At 39.0% G+C, this 12,373-nt stretch overlaps 1 protein-coding gene across 2 annotated transcripts in view; it reads left to right on the top strand.

Moving 5' to 3' along the window:
* The window catches only part of PRR11 (proline rich 11), a 44,290-nt gene extending 35,449 nt beyond the window's left edge, over window positions 1–8,841 (top strand). For both annotated transcript variants that reach the window (XM_037491982.2, XM_037491981.2), the window contains 6 exons: window positions 1,006–1,254; window positions 2,180–2,278; window positions 2,629–2,741; window positions 3,591–3,650; window positions 4,282–4,378; window positions 6,545–8,841. In XM_037491982.2, the coding sequence (XP_037347879.1) occupies window positions 1,006–1,254; window positions 2,180–2,278; window positions 2,629–2,741; window positions 3,591–3,650; window positions 4,282–4,378; window positions 6,545–6,607 (681 nt within the window). In that variant the 3' untranslated portion in view covers window positions 6,608–8,841. The remainder of the gene's footprint in view (window positions 1–1,005; window positions 1,255–2,179; window positions 2,279–2,628; window positions 2,742–3,590; window positions 3,651–4,281; window positions 4,379–6,544) is intronic.
* The last annotated feature ends 3,532 nt before the right edge of the window (window positions 8,842–12,373 follow it).

Raw genomic sequence — 12,373 nt, 5'->3', positions numbered from 1 at the left:
CCCTTATTCTCAATGTCAAAAGCTCAAAGAATAAATATTGTACCCATTATTTAGTTTTTGGAGAAAAGCTTCTGGGATTACACTCCTACTCCCAGAATTTATGCTTCAAGTTGAACCAGCCAGAGGAGAAAAGGCAAATCACCTCACTTCTTTAGGCCTCAGTTTTGGCATCTATAGAATGGCGTAATGCCACTGGTAGTGGGATGAATGATGATTCTCAAAAAACATTCAGCCTGGGCCTCCCTGGTGGTGCATGCAGTTGAGCGCAGCGCTGTGAAGCTGTCCACAGCCTCTGCAGCGCAGGTTCGATCCCAGCCAGCCTGGGAGATACCCACATGGCACAACAGACCTCTCCTGTCTCACCTACTGCTCCCCTCAGCAGTGTATTTTAGTTGGTCTGCCTGTTCTGTTCCCCATCCTGTCTCTGGTGAATCCTCTCACCCTCCCACACATTTGCCTGTACCCTAGTTCTTGTATGCATGAATAAATAAATCTTTGAAAAAAAAAATTCAGCCTATAGTGGTTATGTTCTAGCCTTTGGCCTTTTTATCACTTCCTTGAATACACTGTATTCTTGATTACATTATTTTTCCTACTACTGGGAACTCTCTTTGCCTTCCCTGAGAAGTTTCAATTCATCCTTGAGATTATGGTTATTGCTACTAGTACTCACCATCATGTTCACAGCAAACTTCTGACTTTCATTGAGTATTTTTCTCTTGTTTGAAGTGTATTTGTGTGTGTTTAATGTCTGTTTTCTTCACCAGACTGTCAAGCCGATGAAGTAACAGACAGGACTGACATTAAATCCATAGTGCCTGGCATATAGCACACACAGAGCAAATATAGGAGTTATGAATGAGTTTGTGATAATAAGAAAATAATATAAAGCATATAGTAAAATGACAAAGTACTCAATACATGGTAGCTATTACTTTGATAACTCTCAGCTGCAAGAACCAAATTAATCTGTTATTCATTATCAAATAAAATGTCTTCTTCCAGACCATCTCAGAATCTCCCTGTTCAACCTGTGGTCAAACGTGTCACATGAGTGGTAAACTCACAAATGTTCCTGCCAATGCTGTAACCATCCCTGGAGAATCCTGCACTGTACTTCCTCCCACCCTGCCACAGTCAACAAGCCTTCCTCCTCCTCCACCTCCACCACCTCCACCTCCTCCTCTCCCTCCTCCTCCAGCACCTATAGCACCTTTGCTGCTCAGAAAATCCAATCTCACCAAAGCACTTCAGGTAGGAAGCAATCTAGTAAAGATTTTTTTTGGTCAGTGTGTAATATATAAGTAAAGCCAGGTGGCTTTTGAAGGCTGGGCCCAAAGCTTTGACAGGAAACATATATTTTGTTCTACTGCCATACCTTAATTATGCCAGTTATTGTGTTTTTTAAAATTCAGTCCCTTGGGAATTCAAAAAAGCTAGTGTCAGAAATGAAAATGATCTTTTTTTAAAGGTTAAATAAATGAAGCCCAGTAGGATGGAAGATTCCTGCCAACTTCTCAGCTTATCTTTTACCAAAAGGAAAACCTCCCTGGGAAACCAAATTAAGAACAGAAAATGACTTAATGAATGAAGTCAGAGGGAAAGAGTTGGTGGATCCTAGAGAATTTCATTAGGATGGAAAACCAATCTTCATAAGAGTTTCTTATCTGCCAAGGGGACCAGAATATTTGTGAATCATTAAGATAGGTACAGTCCTTTTTAAAAATCTGCTAAGTTTTCACTACAGATACATTTGACTTAAAATGTCTGATTTCTATTCAGGGCCTATTGTTACATTTGTCCTAAAGTATGCTTCTTCAACCATGTATTCTTGCTCTATGTGAACTGAGGCATTGTTTAAGGTAGTGTAGGCAGAACTTCAGTTTGATTTGAAAAGCTCTTCAACTCTTGTCTTATGTAATGACCCTAAGGAAAATATATAGTCCTAGGGAACTAGTCCGTCTCTTATTTACTATCAAAGTTTACATTTTGGTAACTTCCTTTTCATAGCTTTAACAAGCATCGGTTCTGAAAATGGACCATTCTTGGTGTAGTTGAAAGAATGTGATAGGTTCTTAGGGTAAAGGATAGTTAACTTTTAAGTCTTCAAAGATTAGATTTGGATTTGGCTAGATATCATGGTTCCAGTTTGAATTCTAACATCTCCATATATCTTAAGGCCGGACCATTAAAAAAAGATGCACCAATGCAGATAACAGTTAAAGATTTACTTACTGTGAAATTAAAGAAGATACAGAATTTTGATGAAAGGAAAAAGGTAAGATATTATTGACCATAAACATGACTTTCAGCTCTTAACCTGGTTGTCTTTATGAAAAAAAATTAAGTTTTATATATACAAGTCATTCAAAGTATTCTTTTATTTGGGTAGTTTTGCATCTCCACAACAAAATGTATAGCTTCCATATTTATTTCATTAGGCAGTTTTATCTACCAACCAGTGTTAGTCTGAACAGGTAGAGATATATTTTTGAATAAAAATTGAGTAGTGAGTACACTGGATAGATCTTACACATACTGAGCACTCAAATATTCATTGTTTTTAAGCATGTTTACATTTTAAATGCTTAAAATTTTTTTTAATAACATCTCATTTTATAATTCAAGCTTGTAACATCACCGAAGGCACGGAGTCCACTAGTTACTGTCTCTGACCTGCAACAGGTTACTCTGAAACCCAACTCCAAAGTGTTATCAACTCGAGTTACAAATGTCTTAATGTAAGGAACTGTATAATGTCATACTCTACTGCTACTTAAAGGAATGATTGGGGAAGGGGGCAGGCGGGGAGTTATATAACAAAAGGCTATATATATATATATATAGGCTCATTGAAAAATTGAAATCTACAGAAAAGTTTAAATAAAAATCATCCAAATAATTCTAACATTGGAAATAGCTACTATTAACATACTATTGTTTATCATTCTAGTATTTTCCTAGGAGTATACTTGTTTATTATAAAATATACCATTGATTTGATAACAGAGGGGTAGTTACTATAAACATTTTATATTTTATTTTAAAGGCAGCCTGATTTCAGAAATAATAAAATATGAAAACTGGCATGTCTTGGAGTCAAGGAAATATGATATGCATATGTGTGTATATATCTACATGAAATCATATTGTAGAGTTAGAACTTTTCTCACTTATGTGTCATGAACTTTTCTCCATCTTATTAAAAATTAGTTAAAACATTATTTTGAGTCCTGCAATATATATATAGTTCATTATATGTAAATTTCATAGATAAAATCCTATTTTGAGACATTTAAGTTGTTTATGATTTTTTATTTATATAACTCTTTTATGAACATACTTGTCCATCATTTATATTCATAGCTGAGTTTTCTCTAAGATGGATTCTTTTATAAATAATTACTAATTCAAGAAGTATTACCTATTAGGATGATTATATCACTTTATACCCCTATCAGCATTTACTGCTACTTTTTAATGTAACAACTAGAACTAATTTCTAGGATGTTGCCTATGGAAATGACTGCTTTACTTTGGGGAATATAACAAAATTTGGTAAACTAACTTTTATATCTTTATTTTATCAGTACTCCTAGTAAAAGTCAAATAGATCTGCGGAAACTACTTAGGAAAGTCAATGTGGAGAGGTAATATACCCTTATGTTAATTTATACTTTCAAAATTAATTTGACAAGTTGGCATAAAACACAGCTCCCTGGGTCTCCCTGGTGGCCTAGGGGTTAAGTCTGAGTTCCATCCCTGGTCAGGGAGCTAACCCACATAGGGCACAGCAGACCTCTCCTGTCTGGCCCGCTGCTCCCCTCAGCAGTGTATTTCAGTAAATCTGCCTGTTTTGCTCTCCACTCTGTCTCTGATGAATCCTCTTAGCCCCCTGCACCTCTGCCCTAGACCTAGTTCTTCTACACAAAAATAAATAAATAAGGGCCTCCCTCGTGGTACAAGGGGGTAAGCACTGCACTGTGAAGAAATCCATAGCCTCTGCAGCATGAGTTCAATCCCCGGCTGGCCAGGGAGCAACCCATGTGGCGAAGCAGACCTCTCATATCTCATCCACTGCTCCCCTCAGCAGTGTATTTCAGTCAATCTACCTGTCTTACTCCCCACTCTGTCTCTGGTGAATCCTCTCACCTACCCACACCTCCTGCCTGTACCTAGCTCTTGTATGCATAAATAAATAAAAAATTTAAAATAAATAAATAAAATATTAAAAAAAATAAAACTAAAACATTGCTCCTCATATCTTTAATACCTTTGCAGAAGCCCAGGTGGAACACCACTTACCAATAAAGAAAATATGGAAACAGGAACTGGACTGACCCCAGTAATGACCCGAGCCTTGAAGAAAAAGTTTCAAGTAAGCCTTTAGAAAAAGAAATTTTGGTTTCTTTTCTTCAAAATCATTTATTTAGAATTATAATCTAAAGCTACCTTCTTAATAATATTTTTAAAATGATACCTTATATTTTACATCACTTTCTATTAAATAGATAGCATTATTATCTCTACTTTAGAAATGAATGTTTGGTTTTATTAATTCCTTTAGTAATTATTTACTAAGCACTTCCTAATTGCCAGACATTGTGCTGGAGTAGCTGGGATATCATAGTAAGCTAGACCAGACACAAATCTACTGTCTTAGAGCTTTCATTCTAGTGGAGAAAGTAGACATTAATCAAATAATCATATATTTGTGTAATTTTACACTAAAATAAGTGATGTAAAGGAAAAGAACTAGGTTCTTGTGGGAACTAACAGAGGTATTTAACCTAGATAATCCAGGAAGGATTCCCTTAGGAAGAGACAAGGTGGGAACTGAAATGAACAGGCATTAACTGGGAAGGGCACCTATGGAATGTGGGGGTGGGCCCACCTTAGATGTCAGGGAGGAGCAAATTCCAGGTAAAAAGAATAGCACAGGCAAGGGTCTCATGGTAGGAAGGATCATGCCCATGTAAGGAACTGACAAAGAGCCATAGTGGCTATAACAAAGAGATGAGCCTGATAATGGTGAAAGACAGGTGTAGATAGGAAACTGTTCATGCAGGGTTGATAGGAAAATATCTTAGCAGTTTTTTTCTTTGTCACCTGCAAGTATGACCTCCACACCAAATCCCTTAGGCATATTTTTACTGACCCTGGTGTTAATTCTTCCAAACATTTTTTTGTCTCAGTCATCTCCATGATTACCTCTATCATTGGATCTGTGAAGAACACCTTTTCTTCTACCATCCAGCTAGAGTACTAGCACCAAGGCCATGGGCCTCTTTGGCTATGAAACTTACATTTCCACTTCCGCTGGCAGCAGAAACACACTACAGACTCTACTCTCCCATCCCACACTGCCTTCCCTTCGTTCCCTTATTAAGTATCAGTGCCTTTTGCAGGGCAGTTTCATTTCCTTTTTGCCAAACTATTTGGTCCTCCTAGGTACTATGTGGCCTTCTTTGGAGGTATGACCAGGTTCTTCTTACCTCCTTTTGAAGCATAAAAGACTGACTCCAGGTTATGTTCTTGGTGATATCACAAATTATGGGGGGCAGCAGCCTAATTAAAAGACTAAGCACCTCCTTTCTTTGTTGAGTTCTAGAGTCCTTTTTGCTCCTGCCCCACCCCACAACTACTATTATGGATTTGGTAATTTGTTAACATATGAGAATATAATAAATAACAAACCTATATTTTGAGCAAAACAATAAAAATCACCGGTGAGACCTATGTCATATGTTGTGCTCAGAGAAACCCACTTACTGGGATGTTATCTAGTGGAAACTTATACATAGAACGTCTTTCCCCACCTAGCCCTTAGGCTTCCATTTTTTTCTTTAATTGTTAAGCAACTATTAGATAAGGTTTTTTTTTCCACTTCACTGCAGAAATCTGACTATAGTAGTTTATCCAGATGTGCGGGAAGGTGAGAGGAGTCACCAGAGACAGAGAGGTAACAGAACAGGCAGACCAACTGAAATACACTACTGAGGGGAGCAGTGGACAAGACAGGAGAGGTCTGCCTTACCATGTGGGTATCTTGCCTGCCAGCCGGGATCGAACCCACGCTGCAGAGGCTGCAGACTGCTTCACAGTGCTGCGTTCAACCGCCTGCGCTACCAGGGAGGCCCTGGGGGGGTTATTTTTTTGAACTTATATATTCCTTTGGGAAGTAGGTAGTCTGCAACTCATAGCAAGTTCACCATGTAATCCCATCCTTTATATGCAGCTTTTATCTTCATGGTCCAGAATAACTTTACATCATAAAGGCTGATATTTATACTTTAGGCAAGAGAAGGAGAAGGGCAAAGGGCAATAATTTGTGCTAGCTAACTACCTCTCATTTCATTAAACAGGCCCTAACCAGGAACTTCTGATTGTTCCAGGGATGGTGGGGAAAGTGGTGTATAGACTCTGGATACACTGCTGCCCTACACAAAATCTGAGTTGTATTAATGAGGAAGAAAAAGGGGTATGTTTGGCACAGGAACATGAAACATTATAATTGGTACTTTTTTTTTTTTTTTTTAAATAGCTGGCTCATCCTAGAAGTCCAGCTCAAACTCTGCCACTCTCTTCGAGCAACTTTGACCAATAAGACCGATGCCAACTCTGCTGGATTTCATCTGATGATCCATAAAATATACACATAAAATATTTACAATCCTTTTTTAAATTAGTATGGTATGTATAAATAAGTATACAAATACATCATTCCTTTTGAAGAATTAAGGAGGTGAAATGGAAAAATGCAATCCCCAAATTGATGGTTAACCTGGAATTACCCAGTTTGAATTGCAGAGTTTGTTCAAATTTAACTAGGTAAATCTAGTTTGTGCTCTGTATGTATATTTATGACATTAAGAAAATAATGTTCCCATTCATCTTGGGTATTCTTGGGTAATTCAGAAGCAAAGTATTTCAGTATGTAAAGCTCATGTATTCATTAAGTGCTATAAATTTGATCAGTACAAAAGACACTCCATATTTGATTTCTGTTCACCATAGACAATTAAGAAGTAAGACTATCCCCTATCCAATCCAACTATTTTCCAAAAGAATTTGAAGCAAAAGCTTCATTGAGGCCTTAGAATGTATCATTTCTAGTATTTCAGGTAGGTAGTTATATCTGATTCACTACTCTGAGATATTCCCTACTTGTAAATTTGCTGCCCACACTCTTGAAGCTAAATACAGATTTCATAAAGAACTCAACATAAACCCTGTATTTCCCACAATGTTCTATGAATGATTCTCTGAGGTTTATAAGTAAGTTTACTATGAGACCTGATTCCCTGTCCTTACCAACCTGTCAATTCAGAAACAGTAATATAATAATGCACACATCACTGGATTTTGTTCTTTCCTGCCAGTCCAGGATTGCCAGATTTAGTAAATATAAATACATGACACCAGTCAAATTTGCATTTCAGATAAACAACAATAATTTTCAAGTATAAATATATCCCCATTAAACAATGAAAAGTTTTTTGTTTTTTCTAGCATTAGTATGTTCTAACTACTTCATGGGACATACTTACACTTTAAAAGATGTCCATTATTTATTTTAAATTCAAATTTAACTGGGCATCCTATATTTAATTTTATAATCCTGTCAGTCAGTCCCCTACAAAGTTGCCAAGTATTCCTGGGAGTACCCAATTTGTCAGATATGTCCACCTAGCACTGAATACTACTATTACTTCTGCTAGGATCCCCATCACTAATGTGCTGGGTTGCTTAGAGGAGGAGTAACTCTCATTAGGGTGAGAGTGACTGAAAGTACAGAATTAGCTTTGATTCTGATAACGTCACCTATAGGGATAGCAATGCCTCATAGTTAGGAAACAGAGCTTTTCGAGCTTAACTAAACCTTCTGGCTTGATATGAAACACATGATGCACAGATGATATTCTTGAAATATCCCTCATTAGCTTAGGTTGAAAAGATATTTTAGGGCATCCCTGGTAGCTTAGGGTTTTAAGTCTCAGTGCTATCACTGCTATGGCCTGAGTTCGATCCCTAGGCAGGGAGATAACCCACATGGCACAGAAGACCTCTCCTGTCTCACCCTCTGCTCCCCTTAGCAGTGTCTTTCAGTAAATCTGCCTCTTCTGCTCTCCACTCTGTCTCTGGTGAATCCTCTCACACACGCCCCACCCTCCCTCCCCAATGACCGGCGGCCTACACCCCAGTTCTTCTACATGAAAATTAAAAAAAAGATAATTTAGCAATTTCCCAGAAACTGTCTACATTTCCACAGATAATACTGCTTTAGATGCCAAATACAGTGTTATGGAAAGTCACCAGTCTAGAAAGCAGACCTGGAGACAATGTCTTGTTTTCATGAGATCCATGGTAATGTTTACAACACCTTGATGAATGAAAATGAAATTAAGATTCATCTGCTTTGAGTAAAAGTGTTAAAGAACCTGCTAGCTATTTTTAATTATGTAAGAATAAAAGGAATGATTGCTGAGAATAAATCAGTTGAATATTTGTAACAATATTTTATAGGACACTTACAGTGTTTATATTAGTAAGCCAACATGTACTGTATCAATTGAATTTAAATAATTTGATCATTCTTGTTCAATGAAGTTTGTTTTAAAAGATGCTATAGAAACCCTATAGATAAACATACATAAAGCTGCTATTGCCATTGTACCAGTATTAACCTATGTTCTACCTAGTATCTTTTATTAATTTTTATGTCATATTTCATACTATATCCATTTGGGAATCCTATCATGCTACAGTTTTATTAAACTATATTTGATCATTTGCTTCCAATGTTTGAGAATTAATGACAACCAGAGACTAAAAACAACAAGGTGCATCTGACTATTTTAAAGTAAAGAGAAATAAAAACAAGGGGACCTTCCTGGTGGTGCAAGGGGTTAAGACGTAGCACTATGAAGCTGTCCACAGCCACTGTAGCACGAGTACAATCCCCAGCCAGGGAGGTGACCCACATGGCACAGCAGACCTCCTGTCTTGCCCGCTGCTCCCCTCAGCAGCATGTTTTGGTACATCTGCCTGTTCTGCTCCCCGCTCTCTCAGGTGAATCTTCTCACCCTCTGCAACTCTGGCCTGTACCCCACTTACAAAAAAAAAATTAAAAAAAAACTTCCCCCACATTTCTTCAAGAAAGGTTTTTTTTTAATATTACTACACGTTGAAATAAGTATTCATTGTAGAAAAATTACAAAATAAATATAAATATAAAAGGAGCTGTTCACCCCCAAAAAAACTTCACATAGATTTTATAACAGGTTTATTCATAATTGCCAAAATTGGGTAGCAAGAAAGATGTCCTACAGTAGGTGAATGAATAAGCTGGTACATCCAGATAATGGAATACTATTCAGCAAGAAAAAGAAATGAGTTGTCAGGCCTCCCCTGGTGGCGCAGAGGTTGAGTGCTGGGCTGCGAAGCTGCCCACAGCCTCTGCAGCACCTGTTCGATCCCCTGCTGCCAGGGAGAGTCCCACATGGCGTGACAGACCTCTCCTGACGCATCCACTGCTCCCCTCATCACTCTACCTGTTCTGTTCCCCACTCTGGCTCTGGTGAATTCTCTCAACCTCCTGCACTTCTGACTGTACCCAGTGCTTGTATAAATAAATAAATAAATCTTTAAAATCTTTAAAAAAAAAAAAAGAAAAGAAATGAGCCGTCAAATCATGAAAAGACCAGAAAGAGTGGCCACTGCAGCTTTCTGCCTGCTTGTGTCTGTGCAGGCATCTTCTTTCTTTTTCCTAATAAACCTGGTAGAAAGGAAGGGAAGAAGGAAGGGGGGCTGGGAAAGGGGAAAGAAGGCACCTAAAGGAACTTTAATTGCATTTTTTTTTAAGTGAAAGAAACCAATCTGAAAAGGCTATGTGACATTCTGGAAATGGCAATGCTATGGAAACAATGAAAAGATTAAAAAAATAAAAAATAAATGAATAAGGGCCTCCCTGGTGGTGCAAGGGGTTAAATACCGCACTATGAAGCAATCCACAGTCTCTGCAGCACAAGTTCGATCCCTGGCCTGCCAGGGAGAAATCCACATGGCGCAGCAGACCTCTCCTGTCTCGCCCTCTGCTCCCCTCAGCAGTGTATTTCAGTCTGTCTGCCTATTCTGTTCCCTGCTCTGTCTCTGGTGAATCCTCTCACCCCCCCCACCCCCACATCTCTGGCCTGTACCCCAGGTCTTATATGCATAAATAAATAAATCTTAAAAAAAAAGAAAAGAAAAGAAAAGATCAATGGTTTCCAGGAGATACCTGGAAAAGAGGCGGGAACAGAAAGAGCAAAGTATATATTTAGGGTAGTGAAACTTTTAAATGACACCGTAGTGACAGATATATGTCATTATACATTTGTCCAAATCCATAGGAAGTACAATATCAAGAATTAACCCTAATGTAAATTGATTTGGGTGTGATAATGATGTATCAAAATAGGCTCATAGGGCCTCCCCGGCTCCCGGGCGAGGGTCCCACATGGCGCGCAGACCTCTCCTGCCGCCCGCTGCTCCCCTCAGCAGTGTATTGCATCAGTCTGCCTGTTCTGCTCCCCGCTCTGGCTCTGGTGAATTCTCTCGCCCTCCCGCGCTTCTGACTGTACCCAGTGCTTGTATAAATAAATAAATAATTCTTAAAAAAAAAAATAGGCTCATAGATTGTAACAAATATACCACTCTGGAGCAGTGATGATAATACTGGAGGCTATGTGTTTGGAGGCAGACTGTATGTGGGAATTTTCTGCTCTATTTTGCTATGAACCAAAACCCACTCATTTTTAAGGAAAAAAGCCAATAAAAGGTGTTACAGGGCAGGGAGAGGGGCAGCCCAAACTCCGCAAACCTGCCTATTTTATATAGGGTTCTGCCATCCACCGCATTAACACAAAACATGAGACTTTAATGGGAAGGAACTTTAATACAATTAGGAAACAATACAGGAAAGGCAAAGAATCTAGTTTCTAAATCAAGCACCCAAAATTACCCGTCACCTCGTGGGTAAAACTCCATCCAAATGGGATTGGTCCAGAGCAAGGCCCCAAAGCCTGCCACAAGTCTAAAGCATCTTCCAGTGGGGACCCACAAAAAAGGGTCAGAAACAACCAGACAAGCCCGGAAGGAAAAGAGCAAAATCAAAATCAAGATAAAAGCTGCCATTGTCTCCTCCCCACGGGTCTCACCCACATCTGTGTCACCCAGTCCACGACCAAAAGACAAGCGCAGTTTCTTCACGTGTCTCTCGGCTCCATGTGCCTCCTCCAGGTCTCCTAATGGCTCCATCCTGCTTCCTTCCTCAGTCTCCTCTGCAGCTTCTCCTCTCCCTGCTCAGCTACACCCTCCATTTGGGTGGGGCAGGGAACCTGGAACCTCCCCCTTTCCTGGGGAACACCCTGTTACAATGGGAGTAAAGAATGAAAAGGTTGGGCCTCCCTGGTGGCACAAGGGGTTAAGACGCAGCTTATGAAGCTACCTGCAGCCACTGCAGCATGAGTTGGATCCCTGGCCAGGGAGCTGCCCACATGGCACAACAGACCTCTCCTGTCTCGCCTACTGCTCCCCTCAGCAGTGTATTTCAGTCAGTTTGCCTGTTCTATTCCCCATTCTATCTCTGGTGAATCCTCGCCCCCCACACCTGTGATCTGCACCCTAGTTCTTGTATGCATAAATAAAGAAACCTTTAAAAAAATTAAAACGTAAACACATTTTAGACATTTTGGTATATTTGTTTAACATTTTCCTCAACCTGAAAAAAACCTGTAAGATTATTGTACTCTATGAGCCTTTCGAACTGGCTTTCTTTTCACATTGCTGTGAAGGAATTATATTTCTTTGTGAATAGAAGAAGGAAAATTGTTCACTTCGCGAGATGTTTCTAAAATGGTGTTAGTGTTACTTAAACACTAAAATAGTGTTTCTTAGTGAGTGCAAAACTCACCAAGATTTAGTTGACAAGCATGTGTTATTAGTAGCTTTAGATTGGGGTCTGAGATTCTGCATTTCTAAGAAGCTTCTCTTTTTCTGTCTGCAAACTATTAACACTTCTATTGTAGCAAGGTTTCAGAGGTTAAACTGACCTACTTTTCTACTTTTGGAAGTCACTTAACACTCCCCCTTTTGCAGTGTTTTTGTTTGTTTGTTTGTTTTGTATTCCTTGAAATGCAAAGTAGTCGCTTCCAGTTGTCTTTTCGATATCTCAGTTTCTATGGTATCACAACAAAGACAATCTTAAATCCAGTGCGGGGCAGGAATGGGGAAACTAGGAGAGAAGCAGCTCCGGGCGGAACCTAAAGCCAGAGGGAAGCAGGAGGAATCAGAGGAAGGATTTCAAAAGTGGACGAAAGCCGGTTGGGTTTAT

Source organism: Talpa occidentalis, unplaced genomic scaffold (assembly GCF_014898055.3).
Source record: "Talpa occidentalis isolate TD23 unplaced genomic scaffold, MPIMG_talOcc4v2.1 talOcc4.7, whole genome shotgun sequence".
Classification (NCBI taxonomy): Eukaryota; Metazoa; Chordata; class Mammalia; order Eulipotyphla; family Talpidae; genus Talpa; species Talpa occidentalis.
This window is presented reverse-complemented; position numbering and strand designations above follow the sequence as displayed.